At 37.5% G+C, this 24,948-nt stretch overlaps 1 protein-coding gene across 1 annotated transcript in view; it reads right to left on the bottom strand.

Moving 5' to 3' along the window:
* Nucleotides 1-24,948, bottom strand: part of LOC137389881 (clathrin heavy chain 1-like) — a 25,671-nt gene extending 723 nt beyond the window's left edge. The window contains exons 1-30 of the mRNA XM_068076035.1: nt 24,811-24,948; nt 24,042-24,249; nt 23,797-23,946; nt 23,528-23,646; nt 23,238-23,399; nt 21,751-22,038; nt 21,442-21,639; nt 12,186-12,386; nt 11,262-11,354; nt 10,967-11,149; nt 10,630-10,860; nt 10,269-10,521; nt 8,970-9,078; nt 8,680-8,860; nt 8,349-8,442; nt 8,082-8,244; nt 7,870-7,990; nt 7,628-7,750; nt 7,389-7,534; nt 7,106-7,289; nt 6,801-6,993; nt 6,539-6,696; nt 6,261-6,425; nt 5,027-5,183; nt 4,784-4,902; nt 4,200-4,349; nt 3,015-3,206; nt 2,690-2,911; nt 1,439-1,660; nt 1,239-1,320 (exon numbers count right to left, since the gene is read on the bottom strand). Of these exons, the coding sequence (XP_067932136.1) occupies nt 1,239-1,320; nt 1,439-1,660; nt 2,690-2,911; nt 3,015-3,206; nt 4,200-4,349; nt 4,784-4,902; nt 5,027-5,183; nt 6,261-6,425; nt 6,539-6,696; nt 6,801-6,993; nt 7,106-7,289; nt 7,389-7,534; nt 7,628-7,750; nt 7,870-7,990; nt 8,082-8,244; nt 8,349-8,442; nt 8,680-8,860; nt 8,970-9,078; nt 10,269-10,521; nt 10,630-10,860; nt 10,967-11,149; nt 11,262-11,354; nt 12,186-12,386; nt 21,442-21,639; nt 21,751-22,038; nt 23,238-23,399; nt 23,528-23,646; nt 23,797-23,946; nt 24,042-24,249; nt 24,811-24,852 (4,909 nt within the window). The 5' untranslated portion in view covers nt 24,853-24,948. The remainder of the gene's footprint in view (nt 1-1,238; nt 1,321-1,438; nt 1,661-2,689; nt 2,912-3,014; nt 3,207-4,199; nt 4,350-4,783; nt 4,903-5,026; nt 5,184-6,260; nt 6,426-6,538; nt 6,697-6,800; nt 6,994-7,105; nt 7,290-7,388; nt 7,535-7,627; nt 7,751-7,869; nt 7,991-8,081; nt 8,245-8,348; nt 8,443-8,679; nt 8,861-8,969; nt 9,079-10,268; nt 10,522-10,629; nt 10,861-10,966; nt 11,150-11,261; nt 11,355-12,185; nt 12,387-21,441; nt 21,640-21,750; nt 22,039-23,237; nt 23,400-23,527; nt 23,647-23,796; nt 23,947-24,041; nt 24,250-24,810) is intronic.

The following is a 24,948-nucleotide window of genomic DNA, read 5'->3' as shown; positions in this document are numbered from 1 at the left end:
TACTAGAAATTCCCCCGTCATACAGCCCACGACCTGATAATGGAATAAGTGAAATAATGATAATAATAATGAAAAAAGAAATGGCAGTGCTGGTTGTTGAAAAAGTTGTTGCCAGCAGGAATTGGCAGAGTATAGTGTAAATGAAAGTTGTTCGAGATGACATAAAATAAATTTGAGGGAGCACGACTTCAGGTGCAAATAACAATTTCAACAAATATAGAAATGTTAGATAAGTTCAGCGTTCTGTTAAAGGTCACGCAATCTAGTCTCCTCTCTTTTACGTTGTAGGATTTGGTCATTGATAGCTAATCGAGTGATGCGCTAGGGGAAGCTGCTAACATGTCATTAATTAATTAAATCTGTAGGCCTAACCTACTGTAATGTATGTAATTTAACAACAACAATAAGGAAATATGTTTATTATAACTCTGAAATGCAAAATTAGAAGTAAAATGGCAAGCTGCTGTGTCCTATACACAGTTTGAAAGTTGGTTGTGTTGAATGTAGAATGGTTTTGATAGCGATCTTTAACAGAAAGCAAGTATGAGCGTTCACGCGTCCGGAAGTTTTCTGCAAACTGCAGCAAAATAAAAAAATGTTCTCGTCATAAAGGGGGCATTGTAGGTCAGCCCTAGCTTGTACGTAAGTTGTAAAGAATTTCGGCTAACGTTTTAAATAATTTACTGAAACCTTCGGTAATTGGACAAAAAAACAGGCTGATAAACTGTGTACCACAATTTCGTACCTGTAAATCGGTCTACGCCTCAAACGGTCTACGTTTATTACAGAAACCTTCGGATAAATTCGATTACAAGTAAACAATGCCATAGACTGGTGAAATGAGCACGGTTTTCTCGTGAAATGCGCACTGCTAAATAGTTCTACTATCTGTCGCATAGCTTTATTGGCGTATCGTAGGCCGGTTTTAACTTTTATTAAACCAAGCTTTTCAAACGTTTTGTGGCGATTTTCGGCCAAATTAATCTGTCTATTTGTGTATAATCCGATCAGATCGGTAAGTTTTAAGATACTGTCGACAATTTACAAAGACTTGGTAACATATTTAAACAGGCTTAGGTGTTTTGTATCGTTATTATACTTTAATGACTCTACAAAACGATGGTTAAATTTGTTGATGAGATTTGGAAACAAGGGTTTGCGACGTTGATGAAAAATTTTCATAAGTTGTGTGCACATGCATTTATCATAAAAACTCTCGTGGGATAAATATAACTTACGCATCAACATGCCCTGTCCTTGACTTTGGTTTTCTTCTTCAGTCTCTGTTCTCACAGTCTCAGCCGTCTCCAACTTAGATAACTATAAGATATAACGCTATGTGACCTTGACATAAAATAATTTTGATGAACTTGGTTGATTACTAGAACTAAGACAAGTGTGTCAGTTAGAAAAGACTTGGAAAGAATCAACAACTCACCCTAGTGCTGAACTCTCTCATGGTGTTGATCATGTAGGGCATAGCAAAGTCCATGATGTTATTTCTCCAGGCGAGCTCCATAACAACGTCTGGCCTCAGCAAGTCATAACAGGTGTAAAGACATGCTGCAAAGCATTCATAATTCTTTTCCGCTAGGAACCAATCTATTAGCTCCTCAGCAATCTCCTCCGCTTGACTCTCAGCAGCGTATGTCATACAGTCCTATAAAAGAACAATGAGAGCTCATATTATCATATGTTGAAGTAAATCATAAAAGAAATTGTGGAACGTGAGTGCTGGCATCATTTGAAAAAGCATTTGTCAGTCGACAACTGGCTTAGTTTGATATCAAATGAGCCAAACAGTCGACTATGTGCACAGTAAATGCAGTGACGACCTCTATACTTTCTGATGCCTTCATAGAATCATACCCTCTCTCTGAAGGAAGAAAATGAGAATATAACAAACAATTGCTTTGAAACTATTTTAGAAGTAGAAATTAGACAAAACCTGTATACTTGTTTTAAATAAATTTTAAAGTGGGATACGAAAAATTGCTCTTCATTGTAAATTGAGTGAAATTCTTTCCTCATACTAAACAAGTGCATAGAAGTTAAAATGCTGAAGGTATCAGGTTCTTGAGTGTAGGCTGAACCCGATGATGTGGCTCCATTGCACAGGGCATGAGATTAAGGATAAGCCAACCAACAATCAAATTGAAGCTTCTGAAGTAGTGATCTCCGAAATGAGTAAAATGTGCAGAGGGACCATACAGGTCAGAACTGAAATCAATGAAGATCATTACAGCTATTTGTCATGGTGACACAACTCCATTTTAAGTGGTTTCATTCACAACTCAATCAACTGTGAGTGAAGGAAAGTAGAATGAATACCACATTAACAAATAATAGCTTTACCAATTGATCATAAACTTTGGTTGATCTAATCCAAACCAAATTGACCGTGTATAAAGCCATTTAGTTGTAAATTTAGGCATATGAGTTTTTTTGACAGATTCCCCGACCAAAGCCTCCCATGTCGAAAGCTTTGGTTTTCTTGCCATATAGTTTTACTCTTTAAGGACATCGACTCGCCACTCCTGAACTTCCAAAAGAAAGCTGTGCCATTAACAGTGCCTTATGCCATGTAAGATGTTTCTATTTATGAGTTGAGCAGTTGAGCATGCCTTATAAAAATGGTTATACAATAGGTAACAAGTAGACATAGAGTGAAACTAGCAAGGTTAAGTACCTTGTATAGCTTGTCCTTCTTACAGAGCTCGACAGACTGCTTCCACCTGTTGTTACCCTTGTAAAGGAAAGCGGCTATTCGTCTGAACTCTAGTAGCTCATGTTTTTCTAACTTCTGCGCAAGTCCGATGTTGTCAAAGTTATCATAAGCTTCTATGGAGGCCCTCAAGCCTTGATAGTCTTCCTCGCCGATCAGTAAGTTGTTCAATGCCTCATTCACAGTCTTACATGTAACAAAGGCACTTTAATTTTAGTATGAATACAAAAATATTAACATTAGCATAGGCTTGACCAAGCAGCAGCGATTATATATGAAGTCGTCTTACCTTGTTGTTATTATTCTGGACCGATCTCATGTAGGGTTTAATTAGATCGATATATCCATTCTTGAGGAACATATTGACAGCTCTGGTATGATCCAACCTTGGGGAGAGAACTAATAGCAGGTCATTGAGAAGGAGAGGTTTGAAGTCGACGTAGAATTGAAGCCCTTTGTAGTATATCTCAATGTTGGCCACCTACAATGCACAATTTTAAACAAATACAAGTGTTGTATGTTGGCATCAGACAAAATTACACTTTATCAGTTGCAGTGCAAAGCCAAAAGAAACTCTTGGTTCATATTTGAGATGAATGTATAGCACAGCTAAGCCACAACAACACCACTCCATATGACCATGCACGGTTAACAACATATTGAACGCTGGTGCAAAAAAGGTAGAGATGGAAGTGAGAATGAACCATGAGCTATTCAGCGATATTGACTACAAACCCCAGATTTTAATGTCTATAAAACATGAAATAGAACACTCCAGCAGAGTATATGCCAGCCTCTATGCAAATGAAATAAATGGAAGTGAAGAGTATCTACTGCCAACATCTAACACTGGCATCACAAGATTCAGGAAGCTACGTCTTTGGAAACAAGTAAATGGGGCGGCTCCGGGGCAGTTGGAGCCTGATGAATGAAGGAAAATTATGATGAAATGGTTTATGATTATGGTCAGTGACAAGAATTTAAGAAACGCCTCAGGATTATCTATCAGCCATCAATACCTACCACTCTACTAACTGATAACTGACACTTCTAACTGACACTACTAACTGACACTACTAACTGACACTACTAACTGACACTACTAACTGACACTACTAACTGACACTACTAACTGACACTACTAACTGACACTACTAACTGACACTACTAACTGGTAACTGACAGTACTAAATGGTAACTGACATTACTAACTGATAACTGTCACTACTAACTGATAACTGTCGCTACTAACTGATAACTGTCGCTACTAACTGTCGCTACTAACTGATAACTGTCGCTACTAACTGATAACTGTCGCTACTAACTGATAACTGACGCTACTAACTGATAACTGACGCTACTAACTGATAACTGACGCTACTAACTGATAACTGACGCTACTAACTGATAACTGACGCTACTAACTGATAACTGACGCTACTAACTGATACTCTACTAACTGACACTCTACTACCTTAGTGATTATATCTTTGAAATGATTTTCTCTCCATGCTACTGAAGGGTGCTTCATCATTGTGAGTACAGCGTTGTCATACTCCTCATATTTATCATAGAGAAAGACGAGCTCCGACCAGAGATGTGCCTGTTCAGCGGCTCTCAGCACCTGTGAGTAGTAACCAGTCGTTGATAATAAGTAGGCTAGCACTCAACTGAGTTTAGATAGCAAACTTTCATGCATTATTGTTCCAAATACACACATGTAGGTAAAGGTAAACGCTGCGAGTTAATATCAGCAATGTTTGATTGCTTGCATAGCAAAAGCCAGACAAAAGGGAATCGAGTGTTTACCTTAGATTAGAGAGAAATGATAGACTTGTATTTGGCGTACTCACACCTCATCAAGCACACTATAATATGCTATGTACTCACACCTCATCAAGCATACTATAATATGCTATGTACGCACACCTCAAGCATACTATAATATGCTATTATAATACGCATACTATAATTTGCTAAGCTGGCCTAGTTGTCATGAAGTAGGAAATTTACCTTTTTAATTTTCATCATAAAACAACGAGAACAGAATAAACATACCTTTGGAATGTTTACTCTAGACCAGAATAACTCTAAATGTTCTCTCATCTTCTGTGGTTTATATTTTGAATATAGAATTGCAAGTTCTGTGAACATTCCCATGTGCGCCCTCTCGAGACCTACAAGGTACAAAGTTATTAGAGAGACCTACAAGGTACACGTCACACAGTTATTAGAGGTACAGTCATTGAGCCCATGTCAAAAAGGTCAGCAAGAATAGTGGGAGACAAGAATTGCACATACCTAGAGCTGCCTCCAACATTGTGATCAGCTCCTCAAAGTGACCTCTATCCTGATAGTAGTTGATGAGCTCTTCCAGCTCATCCGCGTGTACTACTATATGCAGGCCACACATCTGGGCGAGTCGGAACTCCTCATGGTCAACACAGGCAAAGCACACCTACATACAGCGTTCAGATGCATTATTGCCAGTAAAAATGGTCCCATAGCAAAACAGAAACTCTGTATCATCTGAAGGTATTGCTGATGTATTGATACAATGCAATTGCCAACACAACACCATTGGCTGGTTCTTAATGTTAATAGCTACCATGAAATCTCACCAGATAGTAACATAATGTTGAAGGTTTTAGACCATTTAAAAGTATTAACCCTCCGAGTTAAGTGCTCGATTACAGCTTATGTAACTTGCCCAAGCGTGTTGGCATTTCAACCCCTGATCAAGACTTGATTGTACTGTGTACTTAATAACTTATCTACACCCAACAGATTCTACCTAACACGTACCTTCGTCAACTTCAATCAAGGAAACGCTACAAGAATTCTCATATTGCGAGGGGCACCCTCAAGGTATTCAAGAGCACCCTTCATTTCTTTGTTACTCATTACGAAAGAAAAACAATCTATTTCTGATTTGCACTATTTTTTAGATTTTAATTTTATAACAGACAACCTAAGCTCTAACTGTAATTGTGCTCATTGGAATGGCTCAAACTGAGCACTCCTATATCTTGTTGAATATGGTTTTAAACAACAGCAGTTAAAATAATGCCAATAATGTCTGGTTCACACTATCATAAACACATGCTGTTTGCTTTTACTTTTCTTTTCAAAGATTTCCGAAGAAACCTTGTTCTTGCCGGGTGTTCAAATCAAACACTAGTGCTGCAGCGGTTATCACAAACGGAAATACAGATAATGCTATCCGCGATAGCAAATCGTCATCATCGAAAAGGTACACATTGTACAGGCTGACGTTGATGCTCGGCGAACTATAGGGAAAGTTTGTCAGCTGCAAACTTTCCCAATGTATTCGTGTTCCTTCGTCGATGTCAGCTGTTAACAGTACACATCGTTGATGATGAATGTCGAAACAAGAATGGTAAAGTGTGAGCCAGCCTTTAGGTCCCATTAAACTGGTACGAACCATACTTCAATTTCACAGAAGGATACCGGCATTAAAGCTATCCGCAATAGATTTATTATGACTACATTCATGTGACAAACATAAACGCACCTCTTTCCAAGTTCTGGTGCTGTTGGCTTTGCGAGCGCTGTCGACAGCCCCCTGATACTCTCCAAGATGCACTAAGGTTATAGCTAGTCTTGCAAAGTTGGATACATTGTTATAGAGAAGTTTAGCCGCCTCATACATCTGTTGGTCAAAGCATCGATCGGCCACCTAACCAACATAAAGCATACACGCATGACTGAGTGTAAAGATAGAGGCAAGAGAACAGAGTTACCAACAAGTATACACGTAGGTCCGAGTGTAGAAAACAAAGAGTAACATACTGAAGTGATGTTGGCGTGGTTCGGCCCGGATATGTATTCTTCTAAGTCCGCCAATCTGTTGGTCTTAGCATAAGCAAAGATCAGCTCCGTTTCTACATAAGCTTCTCTAGCCTTTGATCTTGCCATTTGCAAATATTTCACCAAATCCTCCCAGTTTTCTAATGAACAGAGAAGGAAGACACTAAAGAATGTGTCAAGTGAGTTGCCAACGTGTTGAGGCTCAGAGACAAACAGAAGGCTGATAATCATTAAGTGAACTTACCGCTGCCTTGAGCGATCTGTACCACTTCCATGTACTGAGTTGGGTCAGCGGCTTTGATGAAGGAGTCAATGGCCTCCTTGACAAGACCATCCTTTAGCTGTGCTCGAGCAAGCTGACTCCAGACTGCAGGATCGTTGCACCGTTCTGCAAACTCATAGGCTCTGTCTAGGTTGGCTACATGCTCAATGAGAACCTAAAACAAGAATATATAATCTGTCAGCTGATTGATAAATAGCTGTTAGAAAATAAGAAGCATTTACTGCGTGTAAAAGAGGATCTGTCAAGGAACAACAGACAAAACCAACCTGTATGGCCGAAGTGTTCACTTCAAACTTTTTGAAAATAGCGAAGGCCTCCTCATAAAGCTCACTCGTGATAGCGATGTTGGCGATGTCAGGAGCATCGTAGTTGTCCAGTCTGTTGATGTATTCCATAACCCGACTCCTATCTGCCTTTATAGCCGTCAGTATCAGCAGGTTCTGCAGGTTTCTGAGAAGCAGGGAGGAAGTCAATAGTTACGAGAGTAGACAACAATGGACTAGTGAAGGAGGAAGAGGCCAGGTATCTATCTAGGTGTTTAATAGTTACCTATGTTCACTGAAAGCAGTGCCGTCCAACACTATCTTCTCCAGAAGCTCAATCAGCTCATTTGGCAGGTCAGCAGTCATAAAGGCCTTTACCGTCACACTGATGTCTTCTGGGTCTTGAGTTTCACTCAGGGCTGTTTGCACAACCTGCAAGTTGGTATAGTATTTATGATCACTTCGTCAGGAAAAGAATAGAGCAGAAACAGAACTGAAGAATATGGAGACGGAAGAAGCACAAACCTGGTCAATGAGTTGGCGCCTATACTCATTAGCTGGATTGAGTACTTCAACCCACAGCTCCGGATCTCTCCTTGCCACAAGGTATCTCGACTCAGATTTGAATAGAGAGTTGTCATTGCACACCTATGGAAAAATAAGTATCATAACTGCATAGGATTCGACAGCTATTTCTCTCCACGGTAATATAAATAATCTGGTAGGATTATGCTGCAGGCAAAGCACAACAAAGGGAAAACGCGCACCTTGATAAGCTCCATGTCACACTGCCCTCTTTCATATGAGACGAATGCCAAATGAGGGTCTCTCTTTTCACAATACTTGCCAACCACGCGGCTGTCGTAGTACTGATTTTCCTTTAGAAACCTGTAAATAACAGCGAAACATATAAAGAATAGACAAGGTAAGATGAGTATTGGGAGAGCGAGAAGCCAGACCAACAGAGACCAACAAGTACCTTTCAGGGTTATTATTGCTGTCAATGTATATTTTAGCAAGAGCATTATGAGTGGCTGGCTCTGTGCTTCCATCATGTATTCTAGTCTCTAGCCAGGGCAGGAGGAGCTTCAATCTGTTGCGTTTCTCTACTTGCTCTACGAGCTCATCTGTAGAGAATTGACCTACAAAGAAATGGCTCGCTCGGTCAGATATTGCGAATATATGAGAAACACAAAGTAGTGGTGAGCTGTCGGAGAAGGTTGAATTAGGAAATAATCGGTGTTACCTTTGACAACTAGGATTAGCTGTTTGATGATATCCTCACTACAGTCAACATCAAGCAGTCCACCAATAACCACAGGCAGCCGTGAAGGGTTCACCTGAATGTTGTAAATTGTAGAATGGGTGTAAAAGGCATTTACTAATATTCCAATCGTATTTTGAAGCTAAAACTTGCACTCATGACTTGTCCTCAAAAGACAACAGTAGAATTTGCAACACGTGTGAGTATAATATAAATTTTAATGTAAAAGGCATACAGGAAGTTACCTAAACGCAGACAAATTGAACAAAACACACTATGAGCCGGCATAGCGAACTAGAACAGCACAACATACCTTCTGCACATAAATCTCTATGTATTTTTGGAGGTTATTTCTGTAGAGGTAAAGAACGAGATCGTGCACAAAGTCAAACCTATCACAGACGATAATGAGAGGCAGCTGATCTGTCAACTTTGCTTCCTTCAAAAAGTTCTTCACCCTCTCGGCGTCATAGCAGTTACTCTCACGGCATATTCTAAATGGAAAATGCAAGTCCTAGACTAACTAAAATACCATTCGAGTATATTATATTCAAACTCATTTATATCATTGAAAACAAGATGTAAGTTGAGAGAGGGACATACCTTTCAACTTCCTTGATCTGTCCAGTTTTGCAAGCAGCCTGGATGTACTTGAAATGTACATCTGCTTCTTGAGAGAAGTTGACAATAGACCCGAGGAAATAGAATAGACCTGCACAATAAACGAGGAGATGACTTGAACAGCATCAATTAAAACAGGACACAGCTTGAATTGAAAACTGCCTTTACTCAATGGTGGGTAACCAGGGTTAGGTATGCCTTTTTAATTTTGTAAACTGAGAGAGAAACACACTTCTAACAGCAGTTTCTTAAATTGCCCAAAGCATCACAGACATCACAGCATCACAAGTTCAGAAAATACACTGTTTATTTGCATGTAAAAATTAAAGTTAGAAGAAACTGAAAGGCATGCAGTTGTTGCACTAACGTTCTAAGCAGGCCTAGTTATGCAGTCCCATTATGTTATGACAATACAAGTCGCTGGTCTTCCCTACCAGAAAAATTTAACAACATTGGTTCAATGTATTGAGAAATCTTATAGTGCCTTGGATGTATTGGAAATTAACATCTTGCTAAATGTCGCTATGTTGACATTTAGACTATGCTGAATTCACAACAGATGCCCGCATAGACATGCTGTATCACCTTCATGGTGTGTGACAAAATCCGTGGCATCTTGTTTCACCACACTAAGTTAACCAAATTCTAAAATGCGTCAAAAATCATACCAATTAATGCACCATTTTTACATCATTAATTTAATTTCAAGATTTGAACATGTAAGGTTTAAAACACTAGCCTGTAATCATAAACACTAGCCTGTAATCATAAACACTAGCCTGTAATCATAAACACTAGCCTGTAATCATAAACACTAGCCTGTAATCATAAACACTAGCCTGTAATCATAAACACTAGCCTGTAATCATAAACACTAGCCTGTAATCATAAACACTAGCCTGTAATCATAAACACTAGCCTGTAATCATAAACACTAGCCTGTAATCATAAACACTAGCCTGTAATCATAAACACTAGCCTGTAATCATAAACACTAGCCTGTAATCATAAACACTAGCCTGTAATCATAAACAATGGCCTATAATCTCGCCATGTGGGAAAAAAACTGCATTTTTCCTAGAACAACTTTGATGCGCCAAAAAACTTCAATTACTCAGTGCTGGTTTCCAAACAGACTACGGTGACGAGTTCTAAAAGTGTCATACTTCATTTGAAGTTTTCATGACTACTAAAATTAATTTCCAACAGTCTTTTAAAATATTTCAAAATGAGCTGTTCACCAGACATCGGCTATTATTTACAAATTTAGTGGATACCAACCTTCAAAGCTTTTAAACGTCTCAAAGAGCTCAATCACGGCATTTGTGCCGAGCTGTTCGTGATACTTGGTGGCAATTTGTACGCAGACCTGAAGATTCTGTCTGAGATTAGCCTGCAACATGGCCTTGATGCACTCGAGGGAGTCATCAACGGACAAAGAGCCAAAGTAGTTGACGAGCCAATCAGTGTTGAGCATGTGAGTGTGCACAACTGCTCTCTTTATGTCGTACAAGTCGGTGTAGTGTTCTAATGCCTGTAAACACGACACAGCAGCAGGAGTAATAAACTCGCCTAGGTTGGAGATATAAATTCCATGAATCCAGCAATGAATGGGATGCTAAGAAAATTATAAATTACACACCCTTTGCAGTAGTCCAGCCTTCTCACAGAGCTGTGCCACGTGTGGTCGATCATAGTGCGTGAACATTTGGTTGCCCATAATAGCATCAGCCACCTGGGGTGCATGCATCAGGTTCATCTCGAGCAGTCTCGTCTGCAGGGGGCCCTCCGAAGGTCGATTATTCTTGAGTGCATCGAGGAGGAAAGCAGTACATTGCTGCACCATGTTGGCCTCCATGAACACATCTACGACCTGTAAAAGGAACAAGTGTAATTTGGATATACATGTACTTGTATACGATTAGAAAGGCTTCCTCATAGCTAAGGCTGGTGTCGGGATAAGAATCGATAGACGTTACCTGGTTGATGTCTGCCATTGGCTCATCATCAGCAACAAGCATCTGCGCAAACTGTGTCCCCTGCTCAGGGTTGATTCTCATGATGTTTCTCAAGAGAAATACATAGTCAGGCGTAAAGTTCACTTTCTTGGCATAAAGTATGATTTTTTGGAACTGACCAGTCTCAGCAAAGCATTGGATGACCTGCACAATAGTTCAATGTTCACATCATATGTATATGTATACCTTAATCAGTAAGATTGTTCTCAAACAGAATGAAGAGCAGAAGAGAGTGCCAAGATGCGGTGAACAATACCTTATTGGGCACATTGGCTCTAAGGTAGACACTCAAAGCCAATGTTGGATCAGTTGTCTTTACCAAATCTCCCAACTCCTCTGAACACTCCAACTGCAAGAAATACAAGTACATATATTGTAAACGCCTTGTTAAGGCATTGCATCCAGCCACTATGGCTAGCTACGTGATACCAATCTTGCCTAGTACCACGCTGAGTATAATACATTGGAAAGTGTATCGACTCACACAATATACGCTCGCGTTCTTATCTACCTTGCTGGCATACTGCATCTCTCAAATATCTCATAAGGTTCAACCTTGATGTGTAAACCTTTCGATAAACGACAGAATTTGAACAAATATTTGTTTCAACATATAACATAATTTTCAACATATGACGTCCAAAATTTCTTGAAGCATTAAAACTAAAAGCAGAAAAGCTAGTAGCAATTAAAATAAAGCATAAAACTTTATAAATCAAATTAATATAAACTATATCACGTGTAAAATGGAGTAAGTTATATCACATATTTCCTTCTGACATTCTAATACTGATATTGCACGCGGTCTATACTTCAATTCACAGGTCTGTAAGGTAGTCATGAAACCTCAATGTAACAATAATGATTTTACCAATTTATTTTTCACACATGATTATAATCTGTGCATTTAGCTTTTGACAATTTTATATAATGCAAATTTGTTTTATGCTTCAAATATTTGTTGTTTTTTACCGTTGTTAAACAAAATACAATGTTGTTCTTATAAAAATATTTGTTTTAACAGAAAGGTTTTGATATACAAAGCAAACTGAAATGTATCAACTTCATATGTAGATGCATACATTCCAGCTGAAACGTCATTTTATTTCACTCAATTTTATATTACCAAATAACCTACTTCAGACTATGAAACTTATTGTTAAAGACAGTAGACGCATACCTTTTCTTCCTTGAGCCACTTCTCTATGAGCTGCTTACGGCCCTGCTGGAGCACAGGCCGACAAAGTTCTAGTGATTCATACTTGTTGAGTTTGCCCTGGTCAAGCAGGATGCCGAAATACTGAAGCAAAGGTGAGGTCTGGCCAGGCTGGGTTGCAACTTGTTGGAACCTTTGAATAGTCTGAGGAGTCCTTAGAATGCCCTGGAAATTTATAGCACCGCTTGACAACTCCTTCAAGAACTGACAGATACAACAAAGGAAACTGAACATCTTGACACACAGTGACTAAGTGCTGTGAGAGAATGTGCCATTGCTATACAGGTATTATAAACTGATGCCACTGCTATACAGGTATTATAAACTGATGCCACTGCTATATAGGTATTATAAACTGATGCTATTGCTATACAGATATTATAAACTGATGCTATAGCTATACAGGTATTATAAACTGATGCTATAGCTATACAGGTATTATAAAGTGATCTCCATTATAAATAATGCCAAAAATATTTGATAGCTGCTACTCATACCCTACAGGATGAAAATATTCGATGGATATAAAAATTCCCGATTTTGCGAACAGTCAATTCCGCGAATTATTAAATCCAGTTCTATTTTTAATTACAAGGGAGAATAACTACTGCCTCAAATTTAAATACTAGTCGCTAGACATAAATGCTAAACATAGCTGAGTTCCAAAACCCTATTAAAATAGTCGCCGGGGCTTCGAGTTAACCCCATTGCTAATGCATCACATTTCTTTACAAAATTATTCAGGTTTTCACAAGCTATTAGCATTGGCATCGTTAATCGCAAAAATCTCCCTTAGTCTTTTTACATTGAAATCAACTCCATCAGCTTCTAATACTGAAGTTGAGGACGATAATGATTCTGATCTGGACATTATGGTATGTATTTGATTTGCAGTGCAGATATGTTTTTCCATAATTAACTGTGTTAGTTGATTCTTTTGTTTAAGAACTGATCGCGTTCATTAAATACTTCAGCTATTGTTTTTGTACTTCCTTTATACATGTTAATATTTTTCTTTTGTGTTCACTGCAGATTGAGAATGAAACAGCACCTACCGGTATTCTGATTATGAAAACTAAAGACAAGTAGTAATATTCACCGAGGCAGGAATATTGGCAGAGAAGCAACTAGTCAACCTAGACCCCTTCATCAACAACAACTTCTTGATATCGCTGCAGCAAACATGATTATATTATATATTCTATTTCATGTATAGATATATTATAACTTATTACAAACTTGAGTGTACAAATAAAATATTTCAAATACAAATAAAATTTTACAAATGATGAATAGCGTAAATAAAAAACATTTGCCCATATGGCGGTTCTCTGGCAATTAAATTACACTGATACTCTTGATAAGTAAATACTAGCGTGTAATAGTGCTCTGACTAGTTATTTTGGTAATAGCAGCTCTATGTCGCTGTCACTGTCTTTGGTAGATGTTCAAGGCGATTCTCTCGCTACTACATGGCTGGTAAGGGAGCTATCATCAGCACTCTCCTCGTGGCTTGCTATTTGGAAAGTTCTGCCAGTTGGCAAAAAATTTGTGCCCGTAAAGGCGTTTTTGTTCCTTTTTAAAACAGATATATTCTCCTCGTTAGCAGCTGCGGTCACTTCTAACTCAATTTCAAGACCTCTCTGAATGATTGGTGATTCTCTAGGAATGACATCTACCACCATTGCAGTCATTGTACCTCCGTGTATGATGAAAAATCTCTCACACTAAAACAAATAACGAAGCGGTAGGGATGGAAAAATAAATATAGTGTTTTACCGAAGAACCAAAGTAAAATTCAATTATTAATTTAGTATATGGTTTTGAAAAAAAAACTCATTACTTACCACAAGTTGTTGGTTCATCAAAAGCCTCCAAATCGATGAATATTCGTGAAAACCTCTGAACACAGCAAGAAATTTATAGCTTAGCATGATCGACTCATGGTTGTAATAGAAACCGAAACACGTGGTGTGCGCATGCGTAGGGTTAACTGTATCGCCAGCCGCAATAGGGTTAACTCTTAATAGAGAGTGACAGCGTTCACACGCGAATAAATTCATCCTGTAGGGTATATGACTTATTATTATCATTATAGCAATGGAGGCTCATTTTTAGCTAGACTGAATGAAAACTTCATGGCGATTGGTAGAGCAGTATTACTACGTCATATTTACAATCAATTTTTGTAGAACAATGTATTAATGATCAACAGTTTCACAGATGGGAAAACAAACCCTAATACCTACATACATCCATTCGCATTATTACCAAACTTAATGTCCTCAAGTAATTTACAATAAAGAAAACCTTTAGCCAGTTGCGTATCACCAACTTTATATGCGAACTATAGTAGACTGTTATTGCAATATTTAGTATGTCGGGTTAAGTTATTACTACTCCATGTTATATCTTGCTTTTATACAACATACAGCACTTACAATTTTTAAAAGCAAAACATGCAAACTGTAAACAGGGATTATGGGCTATGATTTGTTTGAATTCTTGTGCCACCCTCCTAAAAAGAAAGTGACTGATCATATTGCGTTTTTATGAACAAATTTACCCACATTCAAGATGCTGCTAAAATAATATTTTAGATGTAAATTCATTGACCAACTCTTGATAATTAAAACTGGCTTGTGAGATTGAGATCGTAGATATGAGATTGTAGATGATTTCGAACTGGCAGCAAAACATGTACACTCAACAATTTAAAATAAGACTATTTGGCCCGAAATATAAAAAGGACTGCTGCATAAAACGGTATTACAATATATTTCACATTACCATAATTCAGCAATATACTTAAGACTTGCCGCGCCCTAGTAATAGGATAGAATCAAAAATACAATCCAAGGTCATTGAGATATGTCTGAAAAGAAAACAACTATCAGAATCTGAGTGTTAACTTTACCAAGGGACGAGACTAAATTGTATTTTGTAAAATTGCAATATACCGTAAAACCTCAATTTGAATGCCACATTCTTTAAATGCCACCTCTAATAGAACGCCACTACAGCAGAAGAGTTGAAAAATACAGCACCACCCTTTAATTAAATGCCACCTCTGTTTGATCGCCTTCCTGACATTCTTTGTTCTTTATTGAACACATAATAGAAAGTGATCGATAAAAAAGTGTCCATAAAATGGTACTAATAAATTAATCATGAATCAGTTACATCATTAACAATTATTTTGTTTTTACAGTAGTGGTTGCCATAGCTTTAGTGACGATCTACCTGAGAAGATCGATTGTTACAACCATTGAACTTAAAACCCCTGGAATGGCAAGAGGTCATTCGCGAGTACGGAAATCCGGTCGACGCCATTATCAGTTAATGTTCAAGTTAATTTCATTGTGTTCAATGTGAGAAAGAAATCTAATTTCAGATTTAACAGCTATGGAAGGTCACGAATACACCGCTCAATCAAAGGAACAGACTACTGAGATTGCTACTAATAATTTATGTACGAGAGATAAGGGTGTAGGTGCACAGTGCTATTGCTATTCCACGAACTGCAAAAACCGCAAGAATGGACTTTTAAAGGAAAAGGCATGACATTTCACAAGTGAGTCACTGCTACTACTAGTTCTGTTACTATTGCTCAAGTCTACGACTACTAATAGTTGTGCTACTACTAGTTAGTACTGCCACTAGTTAGTTCTACTACACTAGTCACTGGGTGAGTGAGAGTCGATCAGTGTCACTACTGAGTGTATGAGTTTGACTGTATTTTGTCGGTGATTAGATAAATTTATAAGCTAGTGAGTGAAATGTTCTTCCTTCAGAACGAAGGTTTTTTATTATTTAAATTTTGAATTTTTTTTATATTAATATTTTGGAACTACAAACCATTAGGTTATTTCTAAATATTTATACTTGAAGGAAGTGTTTGTCGTGCTTATAATATTATTTATTGTTGTACCTGGATCTAGCTAGCAGTAAGGAGATAGAGAGTAATAATACTATTGTTATTACTACTGTTGCTAACTAACTACTACAGTTTCATTTTAATTTTTAGATTTCCAAACAAAGCAACTGAGAACTCCCGTTATTTACAATGGTATCGCAACCGCAGAAGGGTGAATAAGCCTGATCCTTGAGCACTTATCTGCAACGAACATTTCAATGATCTATGTTCTAACAGCAGGTTAAAACGTTCGACTGAAGCCATTTAAAGGTAATATTTTTCAATGTTGAATGATACTTTTCAATGATTAAATTTAAAACCATATTGTTAAGCACAGTGCTGCAAGGTTGCTCAACTTAAAGTAGCTGTTATCTAAAAAAAATTTAGAAACCTCAAACAGCACGCAAAACAGTGACAGCTGCCACAGCAAGTGCCTATGAATATGTCTGCAGCTTAGCAGTTGTGTGATCTGTTCTCTGTGATTCTTCATTTTCGTCTCTGGGATTTAATGTCCAACGCATAAATTATGCTGTCCTTTTTATCAAATGTTAATGTAATGTAATGTGAAAATTGCTACATTTTCATTTTACATAGCGATATGGTAGCATTTTGAGCTGTTTTATTTTCATTTATTTTATTACTTGTATGGTTGTTTATTAAGGGTACTATGTTTATGTGACTAAGACATTAATTTTTGTTGATTTTATGTAATTGTTATAATTGATGCTTCTGTTTAGGGGGTTGGAATAATAATCCTACTGTTACTCAGTTTAAGGCTACCTTCGCAGACTTATCATCAAATGTGGTGCAGAATCAGATGCTAGTAAGACAGGTAATGTTACTGCTCAAAACGAGATTCTCATCATACAGGCTACTCCAGAAGTTGATCAGTTTGTGGAACTCAATGATTTCAGATGTCAAATTTCTGTTATGGGTAACAATATAGTCTATATAGCTGGCTACATTGTGCAAAAGCTAACTAAAGTGCTGTCGTGACATTAGCCGTCAGTTGCTGGTTACCACTAAGTCAAATATCCAGCACCGACATCTCTATACTCTACTCAAGCTACAAAACAATGGAGGATTGGTGCGTCCATCAGACGATGTCATCAGGATCCTGCTAGTTGCAGATCAATACTTTCGTATTAATACAAAGCCAGATCCACTCCATTGTGTGGTATTTTATCAGTAGTGTAAGATCTAGTGATGTGTTATGCTTTGGGAAACACCTTACGGATACGGCAGATGGCATATCCAACCACTGCATAATTGATGAAAAACCTTAGTCGTTTTATGATCTCCGACAGCATCATTATGCTAAAATCCTGCACTCAAACTGCAAGGTGCATCTTTGTGGCATACAATACTAAAGTAGTACTTTTTAAAGGCCAGTAACAATATAATCACTGTAATATTCATCTGCAGCTGTTGTTGTGCTGTTATTCCTAATCTAATTTAGTTCTAAGAAACTGATGCACCTTGGCTCAATATCCACTTCTATACAAATCTCCTTTTACACAGTCTCTGTAACGTGTATGTATAAGTTTAATCATCTGATTACACTAATTCCTGCATTTCCTTGTTTGCATTATTTTGATTATTCTCTATTACAACGGTTTTTAATTTCCGTTCAGTTGTTGCAGTAGTTCATTCCATCTTTTACAGATACTGTATTATACATATCATACATTCATAAGCTATTATCACTTAAATCTTGAAAACAGTTTCTGTTTTGGCAGCATACCTATGTGTTGTTTTTATCGAAATACTTCATGTGCTAAGTTTTTCCATATGCATTTATGCATATGTAATATAAATTTTAATATAATGGAACAGTTGTCATCTGCCTGAATATATCATTTGCTGGGTTTATGCATTTGTAATACAACAGTTTGTATGAGTAACATATGTGGTCCACGAAAATCTGTTATACATCTACTTATCATTTGATATATCCTACTCCATATGTTATAAATAGGTTTTCTTCTATCAGGGCACTCCAAACGTTGTGTAGGAGTAGCTTTCATTAACACCCAGCTGGAAAATAACTATTCAACATGTACATTTCTGTCATTTTTCAGTTTGTTTACAAACGGAACTAGCATTCGATTAGCTCTCCAATATGGCGCATACGTTTACGTATTATTATCAACGTAAAAGTCACATGATTGCCATTCCAGGGGTTTTAAGTTCAATGGTTACAACCATCAGAACTACAATCCAATTCAAAATCACTTATGTCTAAATCATATTCATTGTCTTCAGAATCGTTCATAATATGGTTTACAATCTGACATGTTTACAATCAAAGTCATTTTGATGAACGATGAGAATACTCTTGAGGAACACCATACAACGTAATAGCATTCAATAATATGACATACCTAAGTCAGTTTTTCAACCCCAAAGCTTTACAGTTTTTTCTTGTAAACTTGCAAAGTGACCCTATTGAAATAATTAATAACTGGACCCAGCTAATATTTTTAGTCATAGTAGTTCCTTGTTCAATTCGGTTAGATACTTTAAACCATAACTGTTACGTACAACCGTTATTGTATTTACTAGGTAAATCAGACACGCTGATTCCGATTTTGTACTCAAAATAAAGATTGGTCCACTAACTTTCAAGAGTAATGAAGGCTTTTTACAGCGTTTTAATACCGGTCTCGAAAACAACACGATCGGCATAACAAGCTCTGCCCATAAATACGTGACGCAACCTAGCTTTTTAGGAACGGAAGTTAAGTAGGGATGTTTAGACCGATTTAGAATAATAGAGATGGGTGTTTTAAAATCCATTAATATCTAAATTCAGCCTTGAAAATAATCTCAGTATTTTTTGAAAGGTAGATAAGCTATTTAACATTGCATATTTAAAAACGCTCAAAAAAGCGCGATAACAACGCCAGCTTGTGATAAAACCGCGCCTTTTGAGCTCATTTTTCTCGGCGTTCAGCCTATTTAAACATGTAACAAGCTACTAGCAATTTTCAATAGTTTATATACATTTCAAAAAAGACGGATTATTTTACAGGCTGGATTTAGATAATAATGGGTTTCAAGACACCCATCTCCATTATTCTAAATCGGACTAAACATCCCTAACTTACGTACCTGAAAAAGCTAGGTTTCGTCACATATTTATGGGCGGAGCTTGTAATGCCGATTGTGTTGTTTTCGTGACGGATAATGAAACGCTTTAAATAAGCCTTAATGACTTTGAAGGTTAATGGACCAATCTTTATTTTGCGTACAAAATCGGAATCAGCGTGTCTGATTTACCTAGCACATACGATAAAAGTTGTACGTGAGTTATGGTTTAACGTACAGTGGAACCTCGATTCTCGAACATAATCCGTTCCAGAAGATTATTCGAAAACCGAGTTGTTCCACATACGAAACAATTATTCCCATTAGAATTAATGTATGTAAATTTTAATTTGTTCCGAGCCAAGATAACTTCAGAAAAGCAAGTTTTTAACATTTTACACCATAAACTGTACTTTATCCTACATACTATAAATAAAAAGATATAGATAGATAGATCGCGTTTATTTTTAATAAAATATTTTCTTATCTATGATGATGAAAACAGAAAACAAAATGTAAACATTTCGTATTTTTTGCTCTTAAAACATCGAAAACATTCTACGTTAAGATGCAACACCAAAAATTGCAGAAATAGATAATGAAACAGCGGAAAGTACAATAGATCAATTACATCAAAAATCGTGTGAAAAAGAAAATATAAACAGCAATGGCGCGCTTACTTCACAACTTTGAAGGAGAATCCTCCAAAACAATTTAGGGTAACTCGTTTTGAGGAGTTGTCTATCTAGCAAATCTCTTCGATAGAGGGACGTCGCCTCAGATGGTTCCCTTTTTTTGTAAAGAATTTATGAAGCGTAACTCGTTTCTCCCTTTGTTAACGAATGTTTCCATGCTGTTTCTGGAGCTGTTCGAACGTTTAATTCCAATGCGCATGCTCCAGTTTGGACGAGAACCGAAATTATGTTCGAGATCCGAGAGGAACAAATCTCAATTTTTTTGGTCGAAAACCGAATTGGTCGAGAACCGAAGTTCCACTGTATATAAAAAATGGTTCGGCAAAGATGCCGAGGCCGATGACATTAACGTTGCTTAAGAGTACAAAATATAGGCGACATTAGCTTCGCCCATTTTTCATTCGGAATTTGTTTTCCCAAAATCCTGACGAGCTATTTGAAAGTCACCTCTAATAAAACATCACTATAGGGTTGAAAAAAGCGTCAGAGCGGTCAAATAGAGTTTTACAGTATTTTGATTATGTTACTTTGAATCACAATCCCACGATATGCTGTGATATATACTACTACAATCACATCATACGCTGTGATATATTACTACTACAATCACATCATACGCTATGATATATTACTACTACAATCACATCATACGCTATGATATATTACTACTACAATCACATCATACGCTGTGATATATTACTACTACAATCACATCATACGCTGTGATATATTACTACTACAATCACATGTTGTGATATAGTACTACTACAATCACATGCTGTGATATATTACTACTACAATCACATGCTGTGATATATTACTACTACAATCACATGCTGTGATATATTACTACTACAATCACATGCTGTGATATATACTACTACAATCACATGCTGTGATATATACTACTACAATCACATGCTGTGATATATACTACTACAATCACATGCTGTGATATATTACTACTACAATCACATCATGCTGTGATATATTACTACTACAATCACATGCTGTGATATATTACTACTACAATCACATGCTGTGATATATACTACTACAATCACATGCTGTGATATATACTACTACAATAACATCATGCTGTGATATATTACTACTACAATAACATCATGCTGTGATATATTACTACTACAATAACATCATGCTGTGATATATTACTACTACAATCACATCATGCTGTGATATATTACTACTACAATCACATGCTGTGATATATTACTACTACAATCACATGCTGTGATATATACTACTACAATCACATGCTGTGATATATACTACTACAATCACATGCTGTGATATATTACTACTACAATAACATCATGCCGTGATATATTACTATTACAATCACATGCTGTGATATATTACTACTACAATCACAAGCTGTGATATATTACTACTACAATCACATGCTGTGATATATTACTACTACAATCACATGCTGTGATATATACTACTTCAATAACATCATATGCTGTAATACGCTTAAAAGCCAAACACTTACCTTTGGTGCTTGTGCTGCTGCTTTGGCAGCCTCTGAATAATTGGCACTCTGGAAGAGGTTGTTGAACTTTCTGACAAATAGGTCTTCTGCTCCCGGCAAGTTGTTGCGGGAGGCAATGCGCAAAGCAAGGTCAGGGTTGTTGAGAGAGTTTGTTATGTATGGGATGATATTATCTTCTTCCACAGTAACTGACAAGACCTGCAACGAGCACAGGTCAAGGTCATGTATTTGAGATTAATTTTAGGAAGACTTGCTAAGGCTGATAAATACAAAAGAGAGGCAAAGTAGTGAATAAACGCATGCGTTTACCTGTCCCTTGCGGTTGACACCAATGATGCCAGATGTTGGCTCATACGGAGCCGTAACAAATATGGTATCACCACTGATCCTGTTCATGTATATACAAGTGCCTGTGTCAAGGTCGTAGAGGTGAATATAGCCGTACTTGGTGATAAGATAGATGATGTCGTACTTGGTGCTGATCTGCATGGCAACTGGGAAGTCATTTTGGGCTTCTGGAGGAAAGAAGACATCGACGGCTCTCTTCGTAAATGGTTGGTTACCCGCTACAGGACTGCCCACCTCAATTATGTGCAGCTGCAAAAGGAAAATGGGACCAGTGAACTTGAGAAAATGTAGAAATAGTACGACCACTAGTACAAATGAGGTAGAGGGGATTTCAGAAATGGTTTAACAGCCAGTACAAACAACTGATGGGATCTGAAAAATGGTTTTGGTCACGAATAGAAATACAATTGACAAGTTGAAAAAGCAATGAACTAGAGCATTCTTATGGAGGTCATGATAACAAGTGAAACAGAGCAGTGTATGGCAGCTGGTAGAGCAATCAGTATCATACAGGTCACACAGAATGCATATCTGTATCATAGCTTATGCTGTTATGCATCTCATAGCTGTGTCAGAGACGAGAGCTATGAGAGGCATAACAGGTATAACGGGATGTAGTGAGTAATTTTGCATTGCTATCTGAATAAATGCTCACATGTAATATCATGCATTGACTTATTCAAGTTATTCATTGACAGATTGCTGTATAATCAACAACAACTCGAACATTTGCTTGAATAATATACTTTTTCTCTAAATCTTTATTTTCTTTAAATCTAACAATGAGAGCAAAACACTAATAAAATGACTCCAGTACAGCGAGCCGACTACAATAGCAACAGGCCAAAAGTCAGAGGTGATGGAAAGAGGAAGCCGCATTCTAACCTTTAGCTTACTATAGAATAGCTAGAGATCCTGTTATAAAAGCTTTCTGTACAATAGCTAGAGATCCTGTTATAGAAGCTTTCCAAAAGACCGGTATTGATTGGAAAAGCAAGCTGACTAACAGCGGTATCAATTGACTAGCTTTTACATGAGAGAATTACTGAGATGACAAGACATTTGCAGTATTGATCGAGTTAATCTAATCATTAGATACACGCCTCCCTCTCTCAGCTGATGACACACCTACCACCACGACTGGTATCTAGCCTATCAGGAGATAACATCGGCACTTGTGTCACTTTGTCCTATCGATTGACGATAGATTTAGAGCCTGTATTCATCAAGACTTGGTGCAGTCTTCACTGAAAGCTATTATAGGGATAGCCAAAGTCATCAATAACTCCCATGAGATACATACATGCACTCCTTGCATTCACTGTATTGCCCAGTCCCGCTTGACCAGCAAGACCTATCTTACAATCCTGACCCACCATATCGGCCAGACCGACATTATCACCCAGACCCACCTTACTACCCATATCCACTTTATCACCGATACTAACCTTGCCACCAGCTGTCCCTCTCACAGCAAAAGTGAACAAATTTGAAGGTTCAGGGTTTCCTGTCAACTTGAACTGAGCAAATGCTGCTGCATGACCTTCGATAGGTTGACTCACTTTCCTCTCAACTGAGTATAGCTGCATGGCTCCAACAACTCGGTTTTGCTGAAATATAATTAATTGCTGAACTATTCAAAACCAACGCGCCAACAACCTAATTTTAGACCACAAGAAAAAACTAACAAAGGTGGACAGCAACTATACCAAATATTCTACAATAAACAAATACATACTTGTGCAGAGATGCCCACAACTAACAACCATTGCATGTCATGTGATACTCTGTAGTTAATTATCTGACAGGAGGCGAGGCTAGAATGTCTGTCAAACATTTTGGTGGGCTGAGAGTCACCTGCAACACCAAAAAGAACTAGCTATGGGCAAAGCAACCCTGAACAATTACAGTCGCATTTGTGTTACCATACAATGATGAATTCATTAAAACAACCAAACATGCAGTCAGCCTATAATGCTCCAATTGAAAATAGTTGAGCAAACTTACCTTCCATGCTCCAATGGTAGATGCAAGACTCGGTGACTAAGCCGAGGGTATTAACAGTGATCCACTTCCAGAACACAACATCCTCATTCATTGTTGTAGCCTTCACTTTACTCTTCATTTCGATATTAAATATCTGGAGAGTTCTACCCGCTGCAAAAATATGTTAACTTCATACATGCAAGCGAAAGAACTGTGGAGAGACAGCTACAGCAGTTAAAAAACGCCACAAAATTGTCTAAACATACCTTTCAATGCAATAACCTTACTAGCTGGATTCATTATGGCTGAATCTGCAGTAATGGGTCGCCGAATGGGGTTTGAGGAATCACTCATATCTATTATTACAACTTGGGATGTATCACCGACTTTCTCTCGAACACAGATGAATTTGTCAGATTCCATTGTGAGAGAGCTGAACCCAATGTTGGCAGCATTAATGCCAACAGCAGTGAGCTAAAAAAACAATTATACATAATATAATACATCATAAGGTTTAGCATATATGATATACCTTACAATTTATCGTTGAAAGTAAATAATGCCATAGTTGCTACAAGCTCGAAGCTCATGAAGCTATAAGGCTACTTTTACGCCAGGAAGTTTAAACAATTTAAACCACAATATGCGGATGTATCCAAAGGAACGCACTATCAACGAAACAAATAAATAGCTACTGTATAGCGATACATCAAAACCTAACAAACTGAAAGGTTGATTATCTCCGCTGTTACTAAAATGCATCTTAGTAATCACGTCGACAATATAACTTCCACTAGCCATCGTCAGCATTCGAACTGACTCGCAGAAAAAACATATTAATGTTGCGTTCACGAACGTCTTTTGTATTCTTAAGAAATGATGAACAAACTTTTACATAACTGCAGCGATTTCGATGGCAAAACATGAACTTTTTTCATTTGTAACGACCATTGAAAACTAAAATAGCCATAAATTAGGAATAATAACATACATGCAAGTAGCATTTATTATTACATATACTTTGCACACACAAACCTGCAAATGCTCTTGAAAACGAATTGGCAGCATTTGACTCATGGCTGCAGCTAAAATGCTAACAATCTAAGTAAAAACTCTCTTCGTTGTCTCCAATTTTACGTAACCGGTACGAGAAAACTTGGACACTTCTTTTCC

Source organism: Watersipora subatra, chromosome 3 (genome assembly GCF_963576615.1).
Source record: "Watersipora subatra chromosome 3, tzWatSuba1.1, whole genome shotgun sequence".
NCBI classification, from domain to species: domain Eukaryota; kingdom Metazoa; phylum Bryozoa; class Gymnolaemata; order Cheilostomatida; family Watersiporidae; genus Watersipora; species Watersipora subatra.
Note: the sequence above shows the minus strand (reverse complement) of the source record. Positions and strands in the feature narration are given on the sequence as shown.